The following is a 27,777-nucleotide window of genomic DNA, read 5'->3' as shown; positions in this document are numbered from 1 at the left end:
CGGGATGTCACTCGTTATTGTGTTTACCCCACCTTCACTGCTGCGTCATTATTTGGTCCTCTTCAGTTTCCACAATTCACTGGGAGGGGCCCTTCCCAAAGCTGGGAGTCGTGAATGCTGAAGCTGTGCCTGTTCCCTCACAATGATGCACATCCTCGTCCAGGCAGTAAAATGACAGCAGTGCATGCGCTGGCTGGTGATGACTGCTGGCTGTAAAATTGTGTTCCTGCATTGCACCACTTGGTGGTGGTGTCCCCAAAAATGTAGCCGAAAAGCTCTTGCACCCCTTTCTCTTCATTCTGATAGGTCATCTGTGTGAAATGCTTCTCTCCACAGATACTGCCTGATGAGCTGAATTTGTCTAACATCGTTATTCTAATTTGAGATTTCCAGCATCTGCAGCATTTTGTTTAAACCTTTCAATCTGTGTAGATAATTTTGTTCAGAATGCTACTCCAATCATGCCTGTAGAATCGTGTTGTGAATTTTGCATATTGCAGCCCATTGACCATCTGCAGCGTCAAGAAAGATCATGCCTCGGGGAGTTCAGGTTACATCTCACCACAGCTTCGGGGATGATGTTCACAGATGGTTCGATAGTTTTTGACATGAACCTCACCACGTGTACACTGGATGACCTAAGAGAAGGAATTGAAAAAGTTACACAGAGGTTAGAATGAAAGAATTCTCTCTTTAGTTCCTCTCATGCCATTGTCATCGATTTATTTTGTTTGCTTTCAGATATTATGACATGGGGTACAGGGAAATTGAGCTCATCTAACATCACTTCCAAGCAGTATTATGTTAAATAACCATATAAATTAGGTACTGGAGTAACTTTATTCCTGTAACTGGTGTAAACATTAAAAATTCAAATTTATATGAACTTGAAAATTGCTTGTTTTCACTTGGTGCCTATTTAGTTTTTTGATGGCTTCTCTTTGCGCTCTCCTTCTTGAGAGTGCTACTTATTATGTGTGTCTGTTTCTACTTTTCTCTATTTTTGAATTTTCTCACTTCATTCCCCTTTTGAAAAGAATTCGCATGTATCTGTTTCCTTTTTCTTTATTCTTCTCACTTATAAATTATCCAGCATTGGATTCACAAATAATTTACTGCATGAATAATGTTTTTATATGATCAGAATGTTTGCTTTCACTGCAGAATGATTGAAAAGAAACAAGGTGCTCAGGAAAAGGTCATGATTGAGTTGCGGTACAACCAGATGAAGGATGAGACATATATCACTACTGTGCTGGAACATTTATACCTTTGTGCCAGTGTGGATTTCTTGCTGAATGTGGCAGATTTCTTCATCAAAGCTATGCCCGAAAAATCAGCTGACAAATCTGTCCAGTTATATCCAAAGCAAACTGGAAAGGCTTTCCCTAGCAGTGGTTAGTATAGCTTGTTTGTGCATCCCAAGTCTTTTTTTAAATAAAAACTATTATATTTCTTTCTTTTCAAACAAAATTTGCTCCTGAACAAAGTGGCACATGGATTGCTTAGCTGTTCTGTAGTAAATAATTACTGAAAATTTGAAGGAGTAGTAGTATGTATTATCTCAGGAGCTGACTTTTCTTAGAAACTATTTTGAATTAAAAATTACGTTGTGGTGTCACAATGCACAGTATTGGCATTAAATACTCAATGATTATTTTTGGGAAAAAATGTTAATCCAAAGAGAAAAAGTACAAGATTCTGGATTTTTAGTAACTGCCACAAACCTAAAAGGACATTGTGAGTTTGCACTGTAAATTCTGTCTCACTTTATTTGTCTGCAAATGAGAATGCATCCAACCAGATTGTACAACTTTTAAGCTATTTGCTATTGCACACTAGTGCCACAATAGGTCATTCGCTTCATTTGGGGAATCAGTGGTACCAGGTTGTTATGCAACATTCTTGAACTTCTGGATCTGTATTTAAGAGGTCATTGAAGTACATCAAAGAGAAGGGAATTGAGGATTATGCTGATAGTTGGTTAACTAGTTAAGAAGCTGATTTATCCACTATATTTTTCATTCCAGATATAAAAAGGTCCATAATAGCCCAGTAGCTCCATGTAGATGCATTCCTACATCAACACAAAAGGCTGAGTTATTAGCTGTAAGGGGGCAGGAAAGATGAGCAAGCACGGTTTCCAGATCTGGAATTGCCCCTGGGGAAATGGGAGGAATGGGAAATGGTCGCTTGTTGGGATTTTTACCAAGATGCTGTTAATTGACAAGGAAATGTGTTCCCTGCCCCGTTACGGGCCGCAGGCAAACTCTTGAGGCTGGTTGGCTTATCAGGTACCTTCCAACTTCACAGGAGCAACTGACTGCAATGACTGGTGAGTTACTAAGTGCGCTTTAACATGAAGGTTTCCCTTCCAGCAACTTTCAAAAATTGAATTAGAAAATAGAAAAAGCAACTTGCTGGAATGACGATATCCTAGCTTTCCACTAAGTACTTCCCCTCAGGATGTTGAGCGGCCTGCCTAAGTCAGGAAATTAGAATCCGATTGAAAAATTCTACTTGGATTCAAGTACCCACTGTCTGTTAACACCCTAATTGGCTTTCTGTCTTGTGGGGGTGGCAAAAAATGGCTGATGTCAGGAACTAGGTCATGAAGTTTACAGCTTTGTTGACCTGCTTTTGGTAACATGGGCAAGCATTGAGCATGTAAGTCAGCTGTTGTTTGCTGTAAATGTCTGACTATGCTTGTATTTAAATGATCCATTCAAAATAAACGTCCAATAAATGTTCTTTAAGGAAAGGCATTTTATTTGATGCTATTTGTATTGGATTTTGGGGCACTGTGCCAAACAATGCTCACTTTCCATTGGCTGATCCAATAATGCTGCTGTTTCTCTCACTTTAGCTATAGACGCAAGAATTAGTCATATTTAAAAAGAAGCTTCTAAGTTTGACGACGTGCATATTTTATATTCTTTTTATTCAGTTATGGAATATGGATGTTACTAGCTGGCCAGCGCATATTTCCTGTTCCTGGTTGCGCTTGAGAAGGTAGTCGTGAGCTGTCTTCTTCAACTGTTGTAGTCCACGTGTTGTAGTTTGATAGGCGATATTCTTTAAACTCAGGACAGTGAGTGACTTCGAAGGCCACTTGGAGGCGGTGCATGAAATAATTCCATGGATGCTGGCAACCCTCACCAAGTCACCCTTGATGTACACATGGAGTGTCCTTGACATTGATCCAGCTTCCTCACAGCCAGCTCTGAGTGAACTGAGCCTGTGATGCTCCTGTTTATATCATGTCAGCCAGGGCTCCCTAATTAGATCAGATTAACCGTCCCAATCAAGGAACTCGTATTTAGAAGCCTACTTGTCTGACCTTGTTGCAGCCACTACAGTAGTGTTCAAGTTTAATGCACCATTAAGGCTATAAACCTTTCTAGGAAAGAATATAGATCTACGATTAGTTGTCAGGCCAGCTATCACTGCTCAGCAATCCCAAAGTCTCCACATGAGCTGTGTAGGTTGTAAGCTGCTTAAGCAGCTTTACATCGAGAAATTGCATTCAAAATAATTAGTTAGACCATTCAAATCGGTTGTCTTTTTCAATTCTGTAGAAGTGTTTAACTTTCCAAATTCAACTGGTGTAGATACAGAACAGAAACTGAATAGATTAGAGTTTGCTCTCATGCTTTTTCTTCTGATTCAAGAGATTATGGCATTACCGATTAGGCCAGATTTTACTGCTTTTGAGAAAATAATATTGACTTCCCTTCTAAAATATCAGAATAGCTTGTCAGTCCATCTTGAGGTGCTGTGAGGGAAAATCATATTGCCCATGGGGCTGGTGTTGCATATAAGCTTGGACAGTGATGATCGATTTCCTTCCCTAAAAGATATAAGTGAACGCATTGTTTTCGATTGGATTCAATTCCACCCTCTGGTGACTGGCTCTATGGAGTTTGCACATTCTCCCTGTGTCTGCATGGGTTTGCTCTGGGTGCTGTGGTTTCTTCCTACAGATGTGAAGGCCTTGTAGATTGACCATGGGTATTTGTCCATAATGTCCAGGGATATGCAGGCTGGGTGGATTAACGTGGGAATGCAGGGTTACAGCAATTGAGTGGAGAGTGGGTCTGGGTGGGACACTGTTTGGAGGGTCGTTGTGGACCTGATGGGCCGAATGACCTACTTAAATACTATAGGGATTCTGATTCTTATAACCCAAAGAAAACCAAGGTACCAAACATCAGACTGTTCTCTAGTTTTAAGCTCCTGTCACTTGGAATTCATAACAGCATGAAGTTTATTGTACCAATCCAATTACTAGAAATCTGTACATTGTTATAGCAAATCTGTCCAACTGTTCTTGGAACTAACTTTCATAACAACTTTGAAACGCACCCTGACATATTTTCAGATTTTTTGTGAATTCCTGTTGAAATAAATGAATAGAATTATTTTGTTTTGCAAATTAAGACTACGCAATGGAAATTTTGTGCTGTCTGTCCATGTGGATATTTCTTGGTCATATTTCGTGCTTGCAGTTTGACTTAACTTGGTTTTATTTTGTTCCAGCTGTAGACACCCCAAAAGAGAAAATTAATGTGAAAGTACTGGTGATGAATCCTGAAGTTGTGTTTGTGGCAAACCTGTCAAAAGCAGATGCCCCTGCACTTGTTGCTTCATTCCACTGTGACTTCTCGTTCATCTGTGAAAAGCAGTCCCGTAAGATGATCGCCCTTGTCAGTGACCTAAAGGTTCTAGCATGTCCTTTCCTCCGAGAGAAGAGAGGAACAAATATAACCACGGTAGGAACAGCATGTTTGGGCATCCATTATTCTTTGTACTTGTAGAAATCTCATATTGATGCCATTGCCAAATCAGAAGCATCCCTTGCTGACCACCTTTGTGCCATTTTTGGTGAATGTGTTCAAGGCACTACCCTACCTCTGTTTCTATATGTTAGTTATTGTTGGCTGTTAAATCCAGCAACATGGAATAAAACATAGTCTTTGAGAAGCTTGGAAATGATTGTTTTATGATAGTGTACAGTGCAGAAAATGTTGACCAATGTTCTGCCAGAGGATATAATGATCGGGGGAAAAAAGGAACAGGCTTGCAGCTCTTTTGTTTTATACTTCTTTTTGTACATTTAATTTCTTTAATATTATTGACTCTTCAATACTTAATCTAGCCATTTTGTAAACTACCCAAGATAAAACCTTCATTATTAACTGTTGGTGTGTACTATATATTTTCAGGTGTTGCAGCCTTGCTCATTGTTCTTTGACTTCTTTGAGCCTTCATCTGCGCCACAAAATATCTGTCTTAAGGTAGAAGAGATAATTGTAAAGGTAAGACCATGTCCTCGAATTTTGGTATGCACAGGTATGAGTCATGGGAGCACTACTTTCTTTACTCTCCTGCACTGGGAATGATACACAAAGCACACTATTTTTGGCTCCCTAGTGTAATAGTTGTGATTTATCGTATGTCTGTTTCTTCAAAGAAAGATACTTGCAACAATTGAACTTAAACCATTGAATGATTAATTATCTTACTGTTCTGTACAATGTCTTGTAAATTGACTGTCTTTTGTTTGAAGGTTTCCCCAATTATTTTAAATACGGTGATGACAATCATGTCTGCGATGACTCCCAAAGTGCAGGAAATGGAAATCCAGCAAGTGAATGATAATGTGACTGACCTCTGGGCTGTCAAGGATGTCTTCAATTGCAATTATTGGTTTCTGGGAGTTGATATGGCCAGTGAAGCAACAGAGACTTTCACGGAAGAAAAGCGGGAGAGGACAGGGGAGTGCTTCCAAATAGACATTTCGTTAATTCAAGTTACTCTTGAATGTGGACACGGTCACTGCACGATTCCTTTACTTCTGACTGAGTCAACGTTTTCTGGAAGAGTTGAAAATTGGACGTCTTTTGTCAGTGTTGATTCAGACATGACCCTTGAGGTATTTTCTGCTAATCTGTTCTTTTTATAAGATACATAATGTTTTTGTAACTACAACAAGCTGCGCTGTTTATGTTGAGAGATAGTAAGAACTGGAGACAATGCTGGAGTCAAAGATAACACAGTGTTGCGCTGGAGGAACACAGCAGGCCAGGCAGCACCAAGGGAGCAGGAAAACTGATATTTCAGGTCAGGGCCCATTCCTGCTCCTCTGATGTTGCCTGGCGAGCTGTTAATCTTGTTTTATATCTAAGAGCAGTATTAATGTATAGTTAGCAGTGCAATATACCTCTTGATCTAAATGAGAATAAAAGAAAAAAGTGTATTTAACACTTTGTCATTCACAACTTTGGTACATCTCAGTGCTTCACAGCCATTGTACTCTCATTGTTTTGGAAGAGGAACAGCAATGATGCTGGTAGGGAAGCAGATGATTTTGAGATGTTTGACTTTGTAGGTCAGCTGAAATTATTGTTTTCCTTTTTATTCCCTTTCAATGGTGGCTGGCTCACAGGACTGACATCCTTTTTTTATCTACAGTGTAGGAGCATTCAAAACCTGTCCTCAAGCTTCACCACTTGCTTGTCCACGAACATGCACAATTCAGGAGTTGCAGTTGGTTTTTAGCTGCTGTTTGTATATTCCTGGAGTAGTAAACAAAGATGCGTCTTTTGTCTCGTGTCCCCAGGCTGGAATATAACCAGAGGAGATAATTAGATTGCCTTTGCTGTTTCTCCCTCTGAATCTTCCTTAGCACCGTAAATGATTTGACATTCTAGGGCTTCTCACAGGGAATCTTTCACCAGTCGGTGCATTAGTACCTAAAAGTCAGATAATCAACCAATCATTTTTTTTCAAAAAAGAAGTCTTGTCCAAAAGTTCAATACATTGGCAGGTAAAATAGCAGAAAATTCAGGGACCATATACTAGCCCAAAGACACATGCAACTACAAAGAGCTGTAGACTGACCAAATAGACTTTGCACACAAGAATAAAAATCACCTGGTGTCTTTCTAGAAGCAAATACTGAAGTGAGTAAGGACCCAGATCTGACTATATATGTCGTGGAAACTGGTTTCACACGATCGGTCTAGTGGGTGGGTTCAAACCATCCAAAGTGAATACAAAAATACAAAATTTTTGTCTTTCGAAAACCACTAATATTCATTATTGTGAAGATTGACAGAGGCAAATGCCACTATATTACCCCTGCAAATCCTGAAGAACGTGTACCCACACACCATAAGGTCATGGCACATAGGAGCAGAATTAGACCATTTGCTCCAATGAGTCTGCTCCGCCATTTGACGATGGCTGATAGATTTCTCAATCCTATTCTCTTGCCTTCCTCCTGTAACCTTTTGATTCCCTTATTAATCAAGAATCTATCTATCTTTGTCTTAAATGCATCCAGTAACTTGGCTTCCACAGCTTTCTGTGGCCATGAGTTCCACACTCTGGCTGAAGGAATTCCCTCTCATCTCAATTTTAAAAGGTCGTCCCTTCGTTCTGATCCTGTGTTCTCAGGTCCTTGTCTCTCCTTGTGCAAACGTGTACATTCAGTCTGTCCAGGCCCCTCCGTGCCCTGTAAGCTTCAATGAGATGCCCCTCACCCTTTTAAATTCAATTGACTATAGACCCAGGATCCTCAGCTACTCCTCACATGACAAGCCCTTCATTCCTGGGATCATTCTTGCAAACCTTGCCCGGACCCCACCAAGACCAGCACATCCTTCATTGGATGTGGGGCTCAAAACTGCCCGCAATATTACACAAGTAGTCTAACCAGAGCGTTATTCAGCCTCAGCAGCACATTCCCAGTTCTTGTATTCTTGTCGTCTTGAAACCATTGCATTTGATTTACTAACTGCCAACTGAATTTGTTTAACCTTAAGAGTAGCCTGAACAAGGACCCTTCCGTCCCTTTGTGCTTCATATTTTCAAAGCCTTACCCCAGTTAGTCTACGCCTGTATTCTTCCTGCCCAAGTGCACAGCCTTGGACTTTGCCACATGGTATTCCATCTGCTGTCTTTTTTGCCCACTATTCTACTCATTCTAAGTCCTTCTGCAGCCAACCTGCTTTCTCAAGATTACCTGGCATCTGCAAGCTTAGCAACAATGCCCTCACTTTCTTCATCCAGATTGTGAATAATTGCAGTCCCAACCCTGACTCCTGCAGAACTCTACTTGTGCGTTGTCATCCTGAAGAGTCCCTTTATCCCACTCGCTGCCTTCTGCCAGTCAGTCAGTCTTCTATCCATGCCAATACTTTGCCCTTAACACATGGGATTTTATCTTCTTTAATAGCCTCCTCAGCGGCGCCTTGTTCACGGCATTTTGGAAATCTGAATAGATCATGTCTACTGGCTGTGCTTTGTCGAATTTGCTTGTTACTTTGACAAATCTTGACTGATCCCTTGAGAAAACTGTGCTGACCCAGCCCTAATTTACCATGCACTTCCAAACTACTTTGCATCCTCATCCTTAATAAAATATTCGAAAATATTACTGGCGATTGCGGTCAGGCTAACTGGCCTACAATTTTCCATCTTCTACTGCCTTCTCTCCCCCCCCCCCCCCCCCCCCCCCCCCCCCCACACCACCACCACCACCTCAACAGTGATGGTATATTAGCCATTATGGGCCTCCCCTAACTCCAGTGATTCCTGAAAGATTGTCACTGTCTGCACAACGATGTTCTCATTAACTCCTTCAGAACTTTGGGGTGTAGTTCATCTGGCCTGGGTGATTTATGCACCTTCAGACCTGTTTGCTTTCACAGCACCCTCTCTTTAGTGATGGCCACAATACTCAGCTCTGCCCCTTGACATAGGAATCCATGATGATATTTACAAATGTATGGCTTCTGGCACACAGTGATTCACTGATTCCATGGAAGCATTGATATGCCTGCACATCTGCAATAACAAGTTCGTCTGGAGTGTGCTGTCATAAATGTTCTCCTTCGTAGACACTGCTGGAACAGCAGTAGCATGCATGAGAGCTACCTGACATCACTAGTCCCAATCAATGGAATCAATCAGACGTCAGAAACACAACTAAAACTGTAGCTCACTATTAATAACATCTGCAGAACTGAATATTGAAGAATGGAGCACTTCATTTTCTTCTGAATGAATGGAGCTAAAATCTCAGTTCTCTGCTGTGACCAGATAAAGTAAAATTCTAGCAGAAAAGGTGGGGCAACGAGCTCTGGATAAATAGAAACTGGAGAATACATCTCTGTGATAAAGAAGTCTTTGGGAGATATCTCTGCTCAGCACTTAAAAATGAATGAGCTGTAAGTGAGAGCAAGGAACCAGATGAACTGCAAAAGCAGCAGCAGATGCACAGCACGTGCTGAAGAGATGCAGAACATGAATCAGAGACCTTTCAGAAATAAATTCCAGCAACTATGCCGTAGGGAAAGAACTCAAGCAGGATGTAGAAGGAGCCAAATGAGCACTGAGGTAGCAGGAAAACAAATCAAGTGGAAAGAAAGTTGAAGACTCTGAGTAGTTATTACAGCATGTTGAGGAGGAGAAAATATACCGGATAACAACAGGTGAAAACTTTTAGAATTAGAAAAATCCATGATGTACAAACAAGCAACTTCAAAATGAGCTGGTAGCTTATTAATGAATAAAACAATAAATGCCAGTAAGATTCAAACCACTGAAAACTGCTGGAGGAATTAGACCAGCAAGTTAACGCAAAACGGAACTTTGGCTTTGGTGTGTCAGAACAATCCAAATTCTGGAACAACTGCAATCCATGCAGGAAAAACTTGACAACAGAAATGGAAATTATGGTGTTATAATTGTAATGAGGTCAGCAAGGTGGACGTCATAAGAAATGAGTTCCTGATTGGACCAGATAACAGCCACAATCAGGGAATCATAGCTGACAAATAAGAACAAGAGTGTCAGACATCCTGTTCACTTTGCAGCTCCCTCAGGACCAGCTGTCATCAGTTTTAAGGAATCTCTGCATGTAAATAAAGGGCCCCTTGATGAAGGGATACTGGCCTCGAGTTATTTCAGATAGACAAATATCATGAATGACTTAGGAAATCAGTGGCATCTCCACACCAAGTCGCCATCATGAAATCTGGATTTATCATCAAATTACCTGTGTGTCAAAGAAACTCATTGGCTCACTTGTTGTTATAAATGATTAAAATATTGAATGGGAGGGGGGATTTATATGTGTACCTTGTCTTTAAGTGTTCTTTTATGGATTCTACATGCTGCATATGTCCAATATCATGACTGCTGGCAGTTTGCCTGCTGTAGTCCACAAGCTGTGAATGCAGAAATCAGTTGGTCTTCTGTCATAACACAATATGTATGACCGTGCTTAATACAGATTTACCCACAGAGTTAGTCAGTGTCTGACGAGTGATTTGATTATTAGACCAACGTACCCCCTGACTACCCATCTTTCATTGCATCAGTTCAAAAATTCCTCCTCACTTAACGAAAACACTCATGGATTTGCTGTACCCTGTTTCTACAATGTCTGAGAGTCCTGCGTTTCATCTCATTATTTATGGAGACTGGTGTGTTTCCTCTTCCTATGTTTCAACTATCAGTGACATTTCCCGCATTGTGTAAAAAGCGATAATTCATCAGAGCTACTAAGAGTGCGCTTTGAGGTATCCTGGGGTTATATTTACAATTGCCTTAAACTGCTGATTCTGCACCTTGTTAAGTACACTTTTGTTAGCTGCTAAACTCGGCTGCGTTTAGTGAGCAATTGGAATCTTCATAATATTGAACTGTTTTATTTCAGGTCCTTTATTATAATGAAATTAGTGCAGTATGGGAACCTCTCTTGGAGCAAGTTGCTGGAGGCCAGAAAAGGTGGAGTCTGACATTTCAGGTAACGAGATCTTGTATCGTTTGTATCTGTGCACTTATCAGGGCCAAGTTAAGCTCCTGAACTCTGACGTGGGCACTGTGTGCCAGTTATATGAAGAATTTCTATGACTTCCATGAACTTGTAATTGCAGCTGGGTTTGACAGAGTGTTTTCAGCATTGTTATTGAAATTCAAATTTAACGACTATCCGTTGTCATTCAATGGGATTGCCAACACCGAATCCCCCACTGTCAACATCCTGGGGTGTTGTCATTGAGCAGAAACTCAACTGGACTCACCACATAAACACAGTGGCTACAAGAGAAGGTCAGAGGATAGGAATGCTGCAGCGAGTGACTCACCTCCAGACTTGGCAAAGCCCACCCACCATCTCCAAGCCACAAGTCAGGTGTGTGATGGGATACTCTCTCCACTTGCCTGGATGAGTGCAGCCCCAACGACACTTAAGCTTGACACAGTCCAGGGCAAAGCAGCCTGCATGATTGACACTAGATTCACAAACATCTACTCCCTCAACCACCTACGCTCAGTAGCAATGGTGTGTGCTATCTAGAAAATGCACTGCAGAAATTCACCAAAGATCCTCAGACAACACCTTCTTCTAAACCCATGACCACTTCCATCCAGAAGGACAAGGGTAGCAGAGACATGGGAACACCACCAACTCTGCAAGTTCTCCTTAAAACCATTCAGCATTTGACTTCGAAACATATCACCATTCCTTCACTGTTGCTGAGCCAAAATCCTGGAATTCCCTCCCTCGGGGTGTTGTGGGTCAAACCACAGCAGGGGAACTGCAGTGGTTCAAGGCAGCACGGCACCACCACCTTCTCAAGGGCAACTAGGTACAAGCAATAAATGTTGGCCCAGCCAGCGATGCCCACATCCACAAATGAAGGAATAAAAAAAATTCTCATCAAATATAAGGAACATCATTTAGCACAGTGTTGAAAGTAGGACACAAAAGATGTAAGCTCCATTTGTGGATCTGGTGAAGAAAAATCAAAGGATAAAATAATCACCTAAAATACCAGCTGAGTACGTAGCTCTTAGTTATAGCTCCCTTTATTATGGGCTAAAATAAGGAATTGTTAAAACTTGGATGTTGAAAGCTCTGTGCAAAGCATTTGGAGGAAACTAATAACCATGCCAAATAGAAAATGTGTTTAAAATGGAAGCTGCTTAAATTTTTAGCATTTGTGTTTATACGGGTTTTTACTTGCTCCTGAATATACCCTGTTTTAACTTTAAAAAAAATGTTCCTTTACTCTTCCAAGTAAACTTGGATTTCGAATTCTACTTGAAGTCAGATAGACTAGTGTGTTACTTGGTGAAATATGCTACATGTTTTGTTCACAGCATGTGAGGCGTGAATGTGAAACCTTCCCATACCCACTCCAGTATGATCATAATATTTGTCCTTACATTGCATTTATCAATATTTGTTTGGCTTTAAACTGTGGCTTTGTACCAGTGCTGCTGCTTAAATCAAAGCTACTGCTGGACATGACAATGATCCCCACTAATCAGTGTGGACAGCAGAGAGTGATTGGCTTCATTTCATTCAAATTCTTATCATGTTAGCTGACAATGAATTACTTTGGATGCTTCACATTTTAGTTTACAGCAAATCTATTTGTGAGTTTGTCAAAGCTGAATTGTTGCTTACCAAGGAGGGGAATTTCTGTGGCAGTCGGTTGATGCATTTGTGTTGTTGAAGAAACTTTGGGCTGAATATTTCTGACAAGTATTTTCGCAAAAATATTTTTCAATATTGGTAACGTGTATCTGTGTTTGTAAATTCAGATAAAAACCAATATGGCCCAGGACACAGCTCTTGTTCCAGGAGATGATTTTCTACAAATTCTTGACCCACAGACTGCGATTACTATTTCCTCGAACAACATATTGAATATCACTGTGTCCAAATGCAGCTTAAATGTACTTGATGTCTTAGCCAAGGTAAAATACCATTTTAAAATCCTATTTTCAGAGGTGTGTTTTATAATGCTGTTAATCTGTACGTTAAGTTATTCAGTTCAAAGGAAGTTACTCAGTTCCACATTGGGGGATATTTGGGTGAATGCTGGTATGTTACGGGGGTTAGTGAGTGCATGAATGATCATGTGTTTTTGAGTAATGGTGCTGAAAAGGAACAGTTTACCAGGAATTACTTTGTGATGTCAACGAATGTGTATTGATCCAGCTCCAGCTTCCTATTGCCTTGAGAGCAAAATCAGGGGAAGAAGCCTGACCAACTGCTCATTTGAACAAACGGGGAACTGATTCAATGTATGTTTTGGAGTTGAATTGGATGAATTGCTAAGAGCAGAGAGTGGCTGAAATGTTGCTTTATGGGGAAGGTAGGGTTCCAGGTGAAGAATATGTTGTTTGAAGAACCAAGGTAATGGGGTTAGAGTTATTCCTGATTGTATAACTATGACTGTGCAAGAGTTGATTGGTGAGGAACCTGTTGAGACCTGTGTTTTACCAAGCTTGTAGACTGAAGAGAGATTTCAGAGCTCTGAGAAGAAGTCTTAGTGCATGTATGACAAAATGTTGGTTTGCAGACAGGGCATATCATCAGGAAAGATAACATAATGTCACTTATCGTGAGAATTACTCAGCACCAAAGAAAAGAGGTTACGTTTCAGTTATTCAGGGCATTGGTGAGACGCAACCCAGAATGCTGTGCGCACTATTGATTACCTCATTACGTGAAGGATGCAAGTGTATTGGCAGTAGTTCAGAGAAGGCCTACCAGACCAAAACCTACAATGGGCAGGTTATCTGGAGAGGAAGAGTTGGTCAGACTTGTCTGCTGGAGTTTAAAAGACTAAAAAGTGACGAATGAAAGATGCAAGATGAAGGATCTTGACAAGGTCAATGTGAAGATTCCTGTTGCTGGAGTATCTAGAACTAGAGGTCGCTGTTTAAAAATCAGGGGTGTTCATTTAAAACAGATGAGGTTTTTTTTCCTTCCAAGAGGGTTACGAGCCTTTAGAACTCGTTTACCGAAAAGCTGGTTGAAGCTGAGTCCTTGAATATTTTTAAGGCAAAGTTGTATCCAATTTCAAATATTAAATCTGTTTCTCTTTCCACAGATGTGACCAGTCCTGCTAAGTTTCTCTAGCACTTTGTTTTTAATTTAAGATTTCCGGCAGCCACAGTGTTTTGCTTGTATAGATGGATAAGTTCTTGTTAAGCAAGGGGATGAAATGTGTCTGGATAATTGTTTTGAATGCATTCTGCGGGGAGGTGATGGCCAAGTGGTATTATCGCTAGGCTATTGATCCAGAGATTGAGACAATGATCTGGAGACTTATCCTGCCACGCAGATGGTGGATTTTGAAATCAATACAAATCTGAAATTAAGAGCCTGATGATGATCATGAAATCATTGTCAGTTGTTGTAAAAGCCCACCTGACTCAAATGTCGTTTAGGGAAGGAAACTACTGTCCTCACCTCGTCTGACCTTCGTACAACTCCAGGCCCACAGCAATGGGTTTGACTCTTAGCTGCCCTCTATGCAATTAGGGTGGGAAATAAGTGCTTGAATAACTAGCAATGCTCACATCCTGTAAATGATTTCTGAAAAGAACTAATCTGGGATTTTATGATCTGCACAGCTATTATAATATGCAGTGTCATAGATGTTCTCTTCTAAACTTTGTAAAGTTGCTAAGAATGTGTGCCTGCTCAGTATGCGTATCACTCAGATCACAGCCATGTGGCCATTCCACTTGTGATTTTATTCTTATGTGGTAATTGAACTTTTAATTTTGAAAATCCACTGTCACTGAAACATGCTGTTGGACCATGTTTGGTATTGTTAGATGCAAAGTGAAGCTCTCACTGCTCCATCGATTTGCTTGGTTCATTTTGCTACCATCTTGTTTTCCACTACTGACCTCTGTCAACAGCAGTTAAGCAAGTCTGTTGAAGCAATTGATTCCAATGGCAATCCATAAAAGTTCTGTTTAGTGACCTGATTATTGTTGACATTCAGTTATACAATTAGACGATGTGTTACTGTTGCTTATGTAGTTTCTGTGAAATATTTCCTATTTTACAACTCTGACTAACTACATTCTCTTATCGTGCAATGCCCTGTGGCCGTGAAAAGAGTTTCAGAAATGTGAGAACAAAATAAAAGTAGTACAGATGTTGGAAATCCAAAATAAAAAAAAACAGAAATTGCTGGTGTAACAGTGTGGAGCTGGAGAAACACAGCAGGCCAGGCAGCATCAAAGGAGCAGGAAGGCTGATGTTTTGGGTTGGGACCCTTCTTCAAAAATGGGGGAGGGGGATTGGAGCTCTGAATTAAATAGAGAGGAGGGGTGGGGCTGGGGAAGGTAGATGGGATGGTGATAAGTGAGTGCAGGTAGGGAGTGCTGGGGATTGGCCAGTGAGGTGGGAGGGGCAGATAGGTGGGAGAGAAGATGGACAGGCCACGGAGGCGGGGATGAGAGGAAGGGTTGGTCCTGGAATGAGGCCGGAGGTGGGGGGGATTTTGAAATGAATAAAGTCCACATTGAGAAGGACCCTGACTCGAAACGTCAGCTTTCTTGCTCGTCTGATGCTGCTGGCCTGCTGTATTCCTCCAGCTCCAAATTGTGTTGTCGCTGACTCCAGCATCAGCAGTCTCCCAGAAATTGTTGGAGTAGCTCGATAGGTCTGGCAGCATCTGTACCGAGAGAGAGTTAATATTTTGAGTACAGATACACTTTTTGTTTCTTTCAGAAATGCTCGTCATTTTTAAATGTGGCAAACATGCATATGAATTGTGTGTATGTTCCACAGGCATTTTCAGCAGGAACTGCTTCAACTTTTGACTATTCACTGAAGGACCAGGTGCCATATACCTTAGAAAATGCATTGGGCATTCCTTTGGATGTGCATCACTCTGCAAATCTTTGTGCCATTGGTTTGCCTCCTGATCAAAAATTGCATCATCTGGATGTCGGGCAGATACTGGAAATTGATTATTCAGCTGTGCAACCCCGAAATCGAGGAAAGCTTTCTGTGTTAGAAAGACAAGAAAGTAGCCTTTTTACTTTAACTGTAGGTAAGTTGAACAATGAGAGCAAATACTTGCATGACAAGCAGAAGCATTTTCTTACATAGATTATGAGGGAAGTAAACTGGTGAAGTGAATGTGTTTATAAATCACCAAGAATAATGCATTTGCTTTTTCTGTGGAAAGCTTTGTCTATTGGCCTTTGATACTCCAAGCAGTAGTTTGGAATTTGAGATGGGTTTCTGTTTTTCTTTATTTCTGTACTCACATATGAAAATCCATGGATACTGTCCCATACAGTCACGTTCCACCCAATCACCATGACTGAGGCAAATCAGAACAAGTCTACAACTCTTGTGAGCTAGAAGTTTTCTTGTACTGAACAAAACATAAAATTTGTAGACTTTTATGTTGACATTATAAATTATCTTGCCACGAAGGTGAATTCGTATCCAAGGTATCTGATGCTTCCAGTCCCAATTAACTAGTTTATAAAACAATCTTTAGGTTTAACTATTAAAATTACATTGAATTGTTTGAATAATTTTCCAAAGTATTGTGCCACAGATTTGCAGTATGAACAAAGAATTGTTTAAATAAAGTTCTGTACTAATTCTCTCAGGTATGCAACAATGCTTTGCTGAAAAGTAGCTTGATTGTCTTTTATACTAAAGAAAACGAATTTTATTTTCAGTGCCGAGTGATTATACCGAAGTAGCAAATATCCCAGTTGCTAAGCCAGGCCGACGTCTGTATAATGTCCTCCACTCTGGCAGCACACATTCAGTGTCACTTCTAGCCCAGGTCGATGTTGTGGAAGGTGATAAAAGAATTATCATCCGTTCCCCTCTCCAGGTAGTAACTTTTCTTCAGTACTTTTTGTTTTGCTTTTCCTAAGTTCACTTCGATGCTGACACAGACCATATACAACTGTTCCATTAATTATTTTAATCAGATGTAAACTTCATGACGCTTTTGGGTTGTTTTGTGACAAAAAAGACAACTGGATGGGAGACTCTATTCTACCCTGGAATGACCTCTCATGCACTAAGGGGCATGGACGTTGAGCTGTCGTTCTGTTAGTGTGTCTCCTGGTTCACTTTTGGACAAATTATATGATTACAATTTTGAGTAGTTTAGTTCAGTGCTTCACAGATGGGCTGAAATCTATACTTGTATGTTCTCCATGCAACTTTGTCCTTCCGTAAGCATGAGGCAGGATAATGATGAAAATAACATTTTTCGCAAGTGTAGGTGTGAAATTCCCCTGACCAAAGACACAGACTCAGGAGGCAGACAGGATGAAGGCATCTAGTGGACTTGTATTCAAGCAAGAAACTGGTTAGGCAGGGAGAGGGCCAAAAGATCTTCGCTGAATCTGGCTTTAACATGATGACACAGTTACCTGTTTCATCTTGGGCTCAAATCAGAAGAGAGATCAATGATGTACTCTGATTTTACAGTGAAAAGCAGTACCTCTATATGTTTTGTGTTACAGCGTTTGTGCACATCGTGGTTACTGTACCTTTCCCTTCCCATTTGTGGGACCAGTCATGTAAAACACCTGATCAATGATGGAGACTCCTTTGGACAGCCCTATGTTCTTTCATTTTTTAATGATGTTTAACAATTACTGTAATCACTAGACCTTGGGAACTTTCGATGTTGCCTTCCAAAGTTACTCTTTCGATCATGCTTATGTCTAGGGACTGCTTGAATTCTATTGTATTTTGTATAGGCTATCTGTTAGCAAATTCCATTATCCCTTTTAATGTTAGAGTTGTTATAAAAATCTGTAGTGTTAATAATTGTAATTTTTATAATTATTTCTTTTAATGTTTTTTAGCAAATCAAATAAGATAAGCCAGCCATGTCTTGAATATTATAATTATGTTGAAAATCTATCTGTGATTATTTAAAGAATCTTTAACGAGAACTGACTAATATTGTTGTAGCTTCAAAGCAACAGCTACTTTCTGCAAGATAACTTTAGCTGCTGTTTTTATGGCTGAATACTTCTTTAACGAAACTAGGATTAATTATTTGTTTTTAGTGATTTGTTTCAAAGATTTTGTGTTACAATTTCATTTTGTTTACAAATCTCCCAATTTTTTCAACATCTTTATTGCTGTCTTTTCATTCTTTGAAATCTTGCCATTCACACAATGCTTTCTTTGGTTTCAGAATAATCCACCTCTCAAAGACACACTTAGTTTTTGATGAGTTGGGCTTTTTAAATTTGGGCCATTTTGTGTCCCTTAAAAACAGGCAGCTCAATCAGGCTTTTCTTTAAATTTTGTCCCTCCTTTTGTCTCTTAAAAATAGACAGCTCCAAATGGCAAGGAAAGTGCTGAACTAAATCAGGTGTCTCAGTAATTCATTCTTTGAAGTAGGAAAGGATTATGTAGACAAGGAACTAGCCTGGCTGATTAACAGAAACTGCACAGGTTGAGTGGATACAGTATACTTTCCGATGACACTATGAAAACTAAACAGTGATTTATCCCAGGGTTAGTATCATGCTAGCCCCACTTGTTGGTTTATAGCAACAGTGACAGAGGCTTGAATTATAATTTTAATGTTTTTTTGAATGGTCACGTAATGAAAACATTGATTTCAAGAAAAATCAGTTATCACCTTGTGATAACAAGGTGTAGAGCTGGATGAACACAGGCTGTGCAGCATCAGAGGAGCAGAAAAGCTGACATTTTCGGCCTAGACACTCTTTCAGAAGTGGGGGAGAGGAAGGGAATTCGGAAATAAATAGGGAGAGCAGGGGAGGTGGATAGGAGATGGATAGATGAGAAGATAGATTGAGAGGAGACAGACCGGGCAAAGAGGCGGGGTTGGAGCCAATAAAGCTGAGTGCAGCTGGAGAAATAGGGTGGGGGTAGGTCAGCCCAGGGAGTGCAGACTGGTCAAGGGGGCGGGATGAGGCTAGTTGGTCGGAGATGAGGTGGGGCTTGAGGTGGGAGGAGTGGCCTGGTGGGAGGAAGGACAGGTTTGGGAGGTGGGGACAAGTTGGGCTGGTTTTGGGATGCGGTAGGGGCAGGGGAGATTTTGAAGCTTGTGAAGTCCGCATTGATACCATTGGGCTGCAGGGTTCCCAAGCTAAATACGAGGTGCTGTTCCTGCAACCTTCTGGTGGCTTCATTGTGACACTGCAGGAGGTTCAGGATGGGCATGTCGTCGAAGGAATGGGAGAAGAAGTTGAAATGGTTCGTGATTGAGAGGTGCAGTCGTTTGTTGTGAGCCGAGCATAGGTGTTTCACAAAGCGGTCCCCAAGCCTCCGATGCAGAAGAGGCCACAACGGGAACAGCGGATACAGTATACCACATGAGCAGATGTGCAGGTGAACATCTGCTTGATGTGGAAAGTCTTCTTGGGGCCTGGGATGGGGGAGAGGGGGTAGGTGTAGGGGCAGGTGTAACACTTCCTGCAGTTCCAGGGAGATGTGCTGGGGGGTGTGGAGCGGACAAGAGAGTCACAGAGAGAGTGGTCCCTCTGGAAAGCAGATAAGAGTGGGGAGGGGAAAATGTCTCTGGTGGTGGGGTCAAATTGCAGATGATGGAAGGGTGCCTTGGATCTGGTGGTTGGTGGGGTGGTTTGTGAGGATGAGGGGGATTCTGTTTTGGTTGTTATTGCGAGGAGAGGGGTTTGAGGGATGAGTTGTGGGAAATGTGAGAGATAGAGTCGAGGACATTTTTGACCACTGGAGGGGAAATTGCAGTGCTTGAAAAACAAGGACATCTGCGATGTCCACAAGTGGAATGCCTCATCTTGGGAGCAAATGCAGCGGAGACGAAGGAATGGGAGTTGGCGATGGCACTTTCGCAGGACCAGAGGAGGTGTATTCTAGGTAGATGTGGGTGTCAGTAGGCTTGGAATGCCTTTCAGTTCTCAGCTGGTTGCCAGAGATGGAAATGGAGGTTCAGGATGCCAAGAGAGGTATCGGATGGTCCAGGTGAACTTAAGGTTGGGGTGGAAGGTGTCGGTGAAGTGGATGAACTGTTCGAGCTCCTCGTGGGAGCACGAGGCGGCACCAGTTTTAGAAAGTTGTGTGCTGGTTTGGTGTTCAAGGTGTATGGTTATTTGAAAAATGCTGATCCTATCCTCTGCTTAAAGCCTAAGGTGGACAAGGCTTTTGACTGTTTCAAAATTAGATAGTTGGAGGTGAAGTATGTAAACATGACGGGAAAGTTCATTTTTAAAAATTTTTATCCCCTATCTATAGATCAAGAACCACTTCTCTGTTTCCTTTATCATCTACAAGTTCGTTCCAGATGAAGAGTTACTGGAGACTGTTGGTGTGGCTAATCCTGAAGAGGAATTCCATGTGCCTTTACACTCTTACAGGTGGAAGTTTAATCTAACATTACCAGTCAGAACTGGGAAGATAAGATTTGTTTAGCAGTGACAGAGCAGTGATTTTGCTTTAGGTCTGCGCTCAGGATTGTCAACGTGAAAACAACTCCATGAAATCTGTCCCCACATTCCCGCCAAACTGCATGTTCTTCCTATCTCTCCACCCACTCCTGTTAAGTTCCAGCAATCCTCAGTTACCCCAGACCTCAGATTCTACCTGAATATGTCTCCTTATTGCTCTCATTGTGTCGCTGCTCCTGGTATTCCAGAAAGCTGACATTGTTCTCATGGCACAGTGACTGTGCATGCGTGGAAATACAGGTTAGTCTCCCGTCACTGCAAAGTGATGGAAAGGCACCTGCTAATAACCAAGTTAGGCACAAATGATGAATGACAGTGGTCCCTGCATTGCTCCCGGGGAACACTATTTTCTACCTTTCTCAAGTCTTAGCAGGCCCTCCAAACATTATGTATGGGGTGAAGGGGCACAGCGGCAGGAGCTGAAATCTCTTCTTGTCTTTTGTTTCCAGTTTGCGATTGAATCTGGTCTGTCAAATCCAGTGTGTGACCCAGGGCAAGCTTTGAGCAAAGTCGGTTGAGGAACAGTTGTTATTGACCACAGTTTGCAACTTCACAAAAGCTGTCCCATCCAGCCACACTCTGTCCAGCCAAACTTTCAGTGATTGTTGATCTGCCAAAGAAATGGCTGTTGATGCATCATCAGTCACTGTGCCTGTGCCCGACTTGCCATCCATAGCATGGACTGTTTGATATGCTGCATAGCCATCTTTGTCACCATTTTGTAGTTCTTTATTTACAAGCTAGATTCTAGAAGCTCCAGGATGTCAATGGCTGTGCTGCTAACCTCTCAGTAATCCCCTTCAAGCCACCAGAACTGTTTCCAGGGTCACCTCTGCTTAATTGCTACCTGCCTCAAATAGTGTGCACATTGCCTTGTTGGAAAAGAAAGCCTTTTAAGATAAATATAAAATATGGCAACATATAAAGAAAATTTTAATCATATTATTTCTTGTATATAATCAAACATCCACACTTGCAAATGAAAATTAATTGCTTCGTAAAAGTTTTATTTTTTGTCAGGCAGTATTCCTAGTGTGTGTTGGCTCAAATTATGGAAAACTGGAATTTTCTTTTAGTAAAGCATTTTGAAAAGAGCTTGAAGATAAATTTGTTTTTTATTTGGAGTTGTATCACAGGAAAAAAAAATTATGAAGTATCCCCTTTTTGAAATGGAAAAAATGGGAATCCTTTTCTTTGCGTTTCTACTGAGAATCTAACAATTTATTTACTTAAAAGTTTGTTTACGCTGCTGTGCTATATATTTGTGCATCTATTTAGTTTTAAAAAGCAGAAGTTGTTCATTTCTCATATAACCTTCAAAAATGTGCCTTGTTCATTAGCCTCCAAATACCTTTTCAAATTTTTTCATTGGTGTTGAGAATCATAGAAGCCTTAAAGTTCAGACTTGATAAAGAGCCTGGAAGACACATCTGGGAGTTAATCACCTTGTTAATAAACAGCCAAACAATATAGGGCTACAGGTTAGCAATTTTATGTTTGAATGTGCATTGCTGTCATCTGAAGGTGTAGGTTTTCATCCAAATAGAATTGCCTTCTGTCGTCGTAAGATTTACAAATCAAATTAAGGACTGGAATGATGGCCACAAGAAGAGAAGCAAGGTTGCACATTATTCGACAGCCACTGTTTAATATTACAAACCACTTAATATTAAACTCATTTGACTTCATATAACTCTATAGAAGAACAAGTTTATTGGAGAGAAGCTCAATTACACTTTGACATCAACTGTATGATAAGATTGGAAAGAGGGCTGTCGTGATCTAGGCCCCACTTTTGGATTTAAGTCCATACTGCTCCAGTGTTGTGTCACAACATGCCTGAAGAGTTGGTTACAAATATCTGAATCTTTCCAGTTGGTGAGCTCTTCATGGTATGGTGGTAGTGCCTTTACTCGTCTTCCAGAGCTATAGGTTCAAGTCCCAACTGCTCTGGAAGAATTCTGAGCAGGCTGATTTTAAACCAGAAATGGTTCTCGTGGTGCAGTGATTGTATCCCACCTCTGAACCAGGATGTCTGGCTTCTAGCCCCAGAACCTCCTGAGGTAGCTCAATAGCATATCTGCACAGGTTGATTCTGAATATCTGTGATAAGGTAGGAGCTGTACAAAGGACTGAAATATTATTTTTTTTTGTGAAGGGGGCAGTTGTTCCTGAAGCCATCAGGTGAACTGGAGGACCAATTCAAAATGTCAACAACATACATTGTGTGGAAGGAAGAGCTTCACAGGAGCACGGAGATCCGATGCATGCTGCAGTGCCCTTCAACTCAGATGAACTTCCTGCCTCTTATAGTTAACACCATTGCTATTCCAGATGAACTGAACTTTATCAGTAATCATGGTGAAGATGAGTGGGATCCAGCATATATCATTCACCTCTACCCCACAGTTACAATTCGAAATCTGCTGCCATATACTTTGCGTTACATGTTGGAGGTGAGCCCAATTCAACTAGAGTGCAAGTTTCAGCTAAATACATTCATGCTTATCTTGGAATTTGGGTTGTTTCAATTGAAAGTACAGTCAGTGTTAGCGCTATTTTTAAAGTAAAGTTGCTGTTTAGCAGTAAATGTCTTTATTGCTAGTTAATCACTTCAAATGTGATTTAGTTTTGTTTTGATTGTGTTTAATAATATCTCCCATTTTCACAGTGTACTGAATAAAATGGATGCTGTAACTTCAAAATAATGTATTGTGCTACATTGAGAAACCCCAATGTGGTTTTGAATCACTATGCAATTTAACCCAAAACCGTTTGTCCTCCCCCAGCTTGAATACTGCATTCTTTTAAAGCTGCAGTACTCGCCCTATTATTTTAAAATGCCTATCTTCCTCCATCCTTAACCTCATCCTGTCCTCTAATTCTGTGGGGTGTACTGTTGGGAGCCAACTCCATATTTTTTTATCCCTTGTTGCAACCCTGACCACTTAATTTGTCCTACTCACAGCACTAATAATGACCTAGTCAAAAAGTCTTTAGCATTTGGTGAGAATGTGATCATGGTGCACATCACCCTCAAATCCTGTGTGGATTTTGGCAGAGTGAACAAATATTCATTTATTGTCTCTTGTGTAACGTTTCTACCAGTCTCAAAGGCATTTAGCACATGTGCTATGGTTTCTTTTCTGGGATCCCATCCATCTCTCTGATGCTATTAAATGTTAATATAGAGTCAGTTTTCATAGATCTGTCATTAGTAATAAGATTTATCTTTGCACTGCCATTCTTGATTTTACAATTGTTTCTCAGTTTGTCCAATGCTGAATCGATGTTCTTTTATACAAGTGCCAGAGCATTTACCTGTCCAATTTGGCAAGAACTAAACAACCTTATAGAGACAAGCTTAGATGTATTGTGCTATAGGCCCTGGTCCCACGGCTTGACTGCTGATGCTAGTCAAGTTCATCCTAATGGTATGCAGCTTCAGTGGCCTATCCAGGACTGAAAATATTGTATTTGATCTTGAGCTAAGACTGTATCCTTCCACCTCTCGACTCCGCAGCCTTCCCACGACTCTTAGTCCCGCCATTAGTAAAATTGCATATCTCTGTCATTTCGAGACTTGCCTTTTGTGTCTTTTTGGCCAGATTTCAGAATTCCTTCACTGATGTACGACTCTACAGTCACATTCTTCTTTTTCTGTTGTCTTTTCCCATCCTTCATCTTGACATCAAAATTCTTGAACTCAGTTACTACACACTCTTCTTTCAGTACTGATCTGCCACATATTCCTTTGCAGTATCCACAATGGTGAGCTGTCTGCTATCTTGCCTGTTCTGCTTACTCCATTCCATTTGCATTCTCGGACTACTTGTCTAAAATTCAATGTGAGATAAGAAGATCTTTCTTCCAATTAAATATGGAGAACACTAAATTATTTTTCGGTCATCAGGACAAGCCCTGCTTATTAACCAGCTCCTCAACCCCTCTGAGACAGCTGTCTGAAGCTGAACCGGACTGCTTGTAGCCATTGTTAGGCTTTGATCTTGAAATGAGCTGTGAACACACATCCTTGCGAAAGCCAAGTTTCTGCCTCTCTATCAAAGCCCTTCACAATTTTACACATTTCTATCTCTGCTGAACTGTTTGAACTTTGAGAACAGGAATTCCAGATTTCCATCAGTGTATATAACTAATATTCATTATGTTTGGGATTATTCCAGTTATTCTCCCTGCAGCCCCTCTAAGATACTGGCATCATTCCTAAAGTGCGATGTCCAGTATTGGACACAGTTGAGACTTGAACATTAAATAATGAAGGAGAAGCGTAACTTCTTGTTTTTGTTTTAGAACATAGAACATAGAACAGTACAGCACAGAACAGGCCCATCAGCCCACAATGTTGTGCCGACCATTGATCCTCATGTATGCACCCTCAAATTTCTGTGACCATATGCATGTCCAGCAGTCTCTTAAATGACCCCAATGACCTTGCTTCCACAACTGCTGCTGGCAACGCATTCCATGCTCTCTCAACTCTCTGCGTAAAGAACCCGCCCCTGACATCCCCTCTATACTTTCCACCAACCACCTTAAAACTGTGACCCCTCGTGCTAGCCATTTCTGCCCTGGGAAATAGTCTCTGGCTATCAACTCTATCTATGCCTCTCATTATCTTGTATACCTCAATGAGGTCCCCTCTCCTCCTCCTTTTCTCCAATGAAGAGACCGAGCTCAGTCAACCTCTCTTCATAAGATAAGCCCTCCAGTCCAGGCAGCATCCTGGTAAACCTCCTCTGAACCCTCTCCAAAGCATCCACATCTTTCCTATAATAGGGCGCCCAGAACTGGACGCAGTATTCCAAGTGCGGTCTAACCAAAGTTTTATAGAGCTGCAACAAGATCTCACGACTCTTAAACTCAATCCCCCTGTTAATGAAAGCCAAAACACCATATGCTTTCTTAACAACCCTGTCCACTTGGGTGGCCATTTTAAGGGATCTATGTATCTGCACACCAAGATCCCTCTGTTCCTCCACGCTGCCAAGAATCCTATCCTTAATCCTGTACTCAGCTTTCAAATTCGACCTTCCAAAATGCATCACCTCGCATTTATCCAGGTTGAACTCCATTTGCCACCTCTCAGCCCATCTCTGCATCCTGTCAATGTCCCGCTGCAGCCTACAACAGCCCTCTACACTGTCAACGACACCTCCGATCTTTGTGTCGTCTGCAAACTTGCTGACCCATCCTTCAATCCCCTCGTCCAAGTCATTAATAAAAATTACAAACAGTAGAGGCCCAAGGACAGAGCCCTGTGGAACTCCACTCACCACTGACTTCCGGGCAGAATATTTTCCTTCTACTACCACTCGCTGTCTTCTGTTGGCCAGCCAATTCTGTATCCATAATGATGCATCTTCATCATTACAAGTAGCCCTTTCTTATTCAGTTTTTCTTTCTGTATTCTATGCTTGTATTTCTTCCAAGATGGTAGTGGAGTAGGACTCCTCAGCCAGAGCTGCCCTCGTGCATCCATTTATTTCTTTGTTTTTCCTCTTTACTTTCTCTTTTGTGTTTTTTTTCCCCCCCTTTCAGCTATGCGCTAGACTCGCAGGCTTGAGGTGAAGACTGGCGCAGATTGGAGGTTAGGCACCAGTGTGGATTGGGAGGGAAGGCTTTTTATTCTGACCTTTTTCATTTTTGTTTATTTTTCTAATTTATTCCTATCATCTGTAATGCTGGAGTTTTTAATTCTTTATTTTTCTAAGAATTTGTACTTAAGAATCTGTGCCTAGGTATCTTTTTGTATTTCAGATGGTGTCATAAGTGGAGACTACTTATTTGAGTACATGTGACATACCAGTTCACTCTATAAAGGTCAGGATCCTGTGTAACATTTTTTTAAACCATCTTATTGACCTGGCCTGCCACCGAGAAGAACTTTTATATGTCGGCCTTCTAAGTCACTTCTAGAAATCTCTCTGTTCTTGGATTCTATTTCAAGTTGCAGTATTTAGTTAAAATTACCTCTCAATTTTCCTTTCAAAATGTGATGGTTCGTATTACTTAAGAAAGTCAGATGAGTTGTGCATTTAAAATGAATTGTCTATTTTATCCAGGCAACAGCAGAAATTAATGAACTGGCAGAAGGATCCTCAGCAGACGTACTGCAATCCAGAATCAAGGGGGAAATAATGGAACTGGTCCTAATGAAATATCAAGGCAGGAACTGGAGTGGCCATATTAAAATTGAAGATGGACTTTCTGAGATATTTCCAGTATGCTTCACTGCTGACTGTAAGGATTGCATGACCATTGATTTGCTTGTCCATGTTCGCAAAATTAGTGGCCGTCTGGTTTTGTCCATTTATAGCCCATACTGGATCATTAATAAAACATCCAGGGTCCTGCAGTATCGTGGGGAAGATATACATGTGAAACATCCAGCTGACTTCCGTGATGTTGTCCTGTTTTCCTTCAAACGGAAAAACATTTTCAGCAAAAATAAGGTATGTGTCATTCCTTTGTGATATTTGCATTTTAGCAGTAATAAAGGAGATTCACCAGTTATTTGAATAATGGATAGCCATCCAAACTTGAGAGACCTGGTATCACAAAGGGGTGAATGGCATTGCATATTTAGATCAAACCATTTGCATTTTGAAATGTTTCTTAAGGATGCATCTTCATCATTACAAGTAGCCCTTTCTTATTCAGTTTTTCTTTCTGTATTCACAAATAGAGGTCACTGGCCTTGTTAGAAGTTTGAAATAGGTAGTCAATGAAAGACATCATACAGAGTGCAAGAATAGGCAAATTGTTTTGTAGTTGGAACAAATCATTGAAGCTTGTTACAGGGTCCAGTTTTCTGATGAAGGGTCAAGGCCTGAAACGTCAATTTTTGTGCTGCTAAGATGCTTGGCCTAATGTGTTCATCCAGCCCCACACTTTACCTTTTTTATTCATGTATGTTTATCTTTCTTTTTTTCTACTCTTAATTAACTCTGTTGGAGGCTGAGGTAAGTAATGCGTAGTGTGATTTTGGAATGATAGCACTCAGTAGACGTGCAAGTACTGGCAGTGATACTGTAGTGTGTATTTATTCCGTTTCTGTAAGCCCGGAGCAGCCATGACCGCAGTGGCACCTTGTTCCACGTTTGGGTCCCTGAGCCCCAGGAAAGATACATAAGCTGTAATAGCCCTAACAATGCTGGTCGTCTTGCAACCCCAAGTAATAGATTTTCTTCAAGCCAACAGTGTGTTGGAGTGTATAACCAAAATGTTGTGACATGAAATCCAAGCTTTTTTTGACATGGAGGTTTAGCAGATTCGATTCTATTCCATATCAACCATAGGCCAAACAATTAGCACCCTTTCTCCTGTTATAAATTCTTGTTTCCTTTCTAAAACTGGTTTTCTTGCATTTCGGTCCTGCTGAAGCCAAGTTGGAAAACCTTCACTTGTTTCTTTTCAGAAAGATAGAGTTGATTTAGCTCAATTGGCTGGATGGCTAGTCTGCGATGCAGA

The 27,777-nt window shown here is 41.0% G+C and overlaps 1 protein-coding gene across 5 annotated transcripts in view; it reads left to right on the top strand.

The window, feature by feature from the left end:
* vps13c (vacuolar protein sorting 13 homolog C) overlaps positions 1-27,777 on the top strand; it is a 275,727-nt gene that overhangs the window by 171,165 nt on the left and 76,785 nt on the right. For all 5 annotated transcript variants that reach the window (XM_048520896.1, XM_048520895.1, XM_048520894.1 and 2 more), the window contains 12 exons: positions 501-670; positions 1,165-1,397; positions 4,540-4,772; positions 5,226-5,318; positions 5,570-5,935; positions 10,730-10,819; positions 12,625-12,780; positions 15,623-15,887; positions 16,534-16,694; positions 20,075-20,196; positions 22,445-22,742; positions 26,370-26,759. In XM_048520896.1, the coding sequence (XP_048376853.1) occupies positions 501-670; positions 1,165-1,397; positions 4,540-4,772; positions 5,226-5,318; positions 5,570-5,935; positions 10,730-10,819; positions 12,625-12,780; positions 15,623-15,887; positions 16,534-16,694; positions 20,075-20,196; positions 22,445-22,742; positions 26,370-26,759 (2,577 nt within the window). The remainder of the gene's footprint in view (positions 1-500; positions 671-1,164; positions 1,398-4,539; positions 4,773-5,225; positions 5,319-5,569; positions 5,936-10,729; positions 10,820-12,624; positions 12,781-15,622; positions 15,888-16,533; positions 16,695-20,074; positions 20,197-22,444; positions 22,743-26,369; positions 26,760-27,777) is intronic.

The sequence above is a fragment of the Stegostoma tigrinum genome, chromosome 36 (assembly GCF_030684315.1).
Source record: "Stegostoma tigrinum isolate sSteTig4 chromosome 36, sSteTig4.hap1, whole genome shotgun sequence".
NCBI lineage: Eukaryota > Metazoa > Chordata > Chondrichthyes > Orectolobiformes > Stegostomatidae > Stegostoma > Stegostoma tigrinum.
This window is presented reverse-complemented; position numbering and strand designations above follow the sequence as displayed.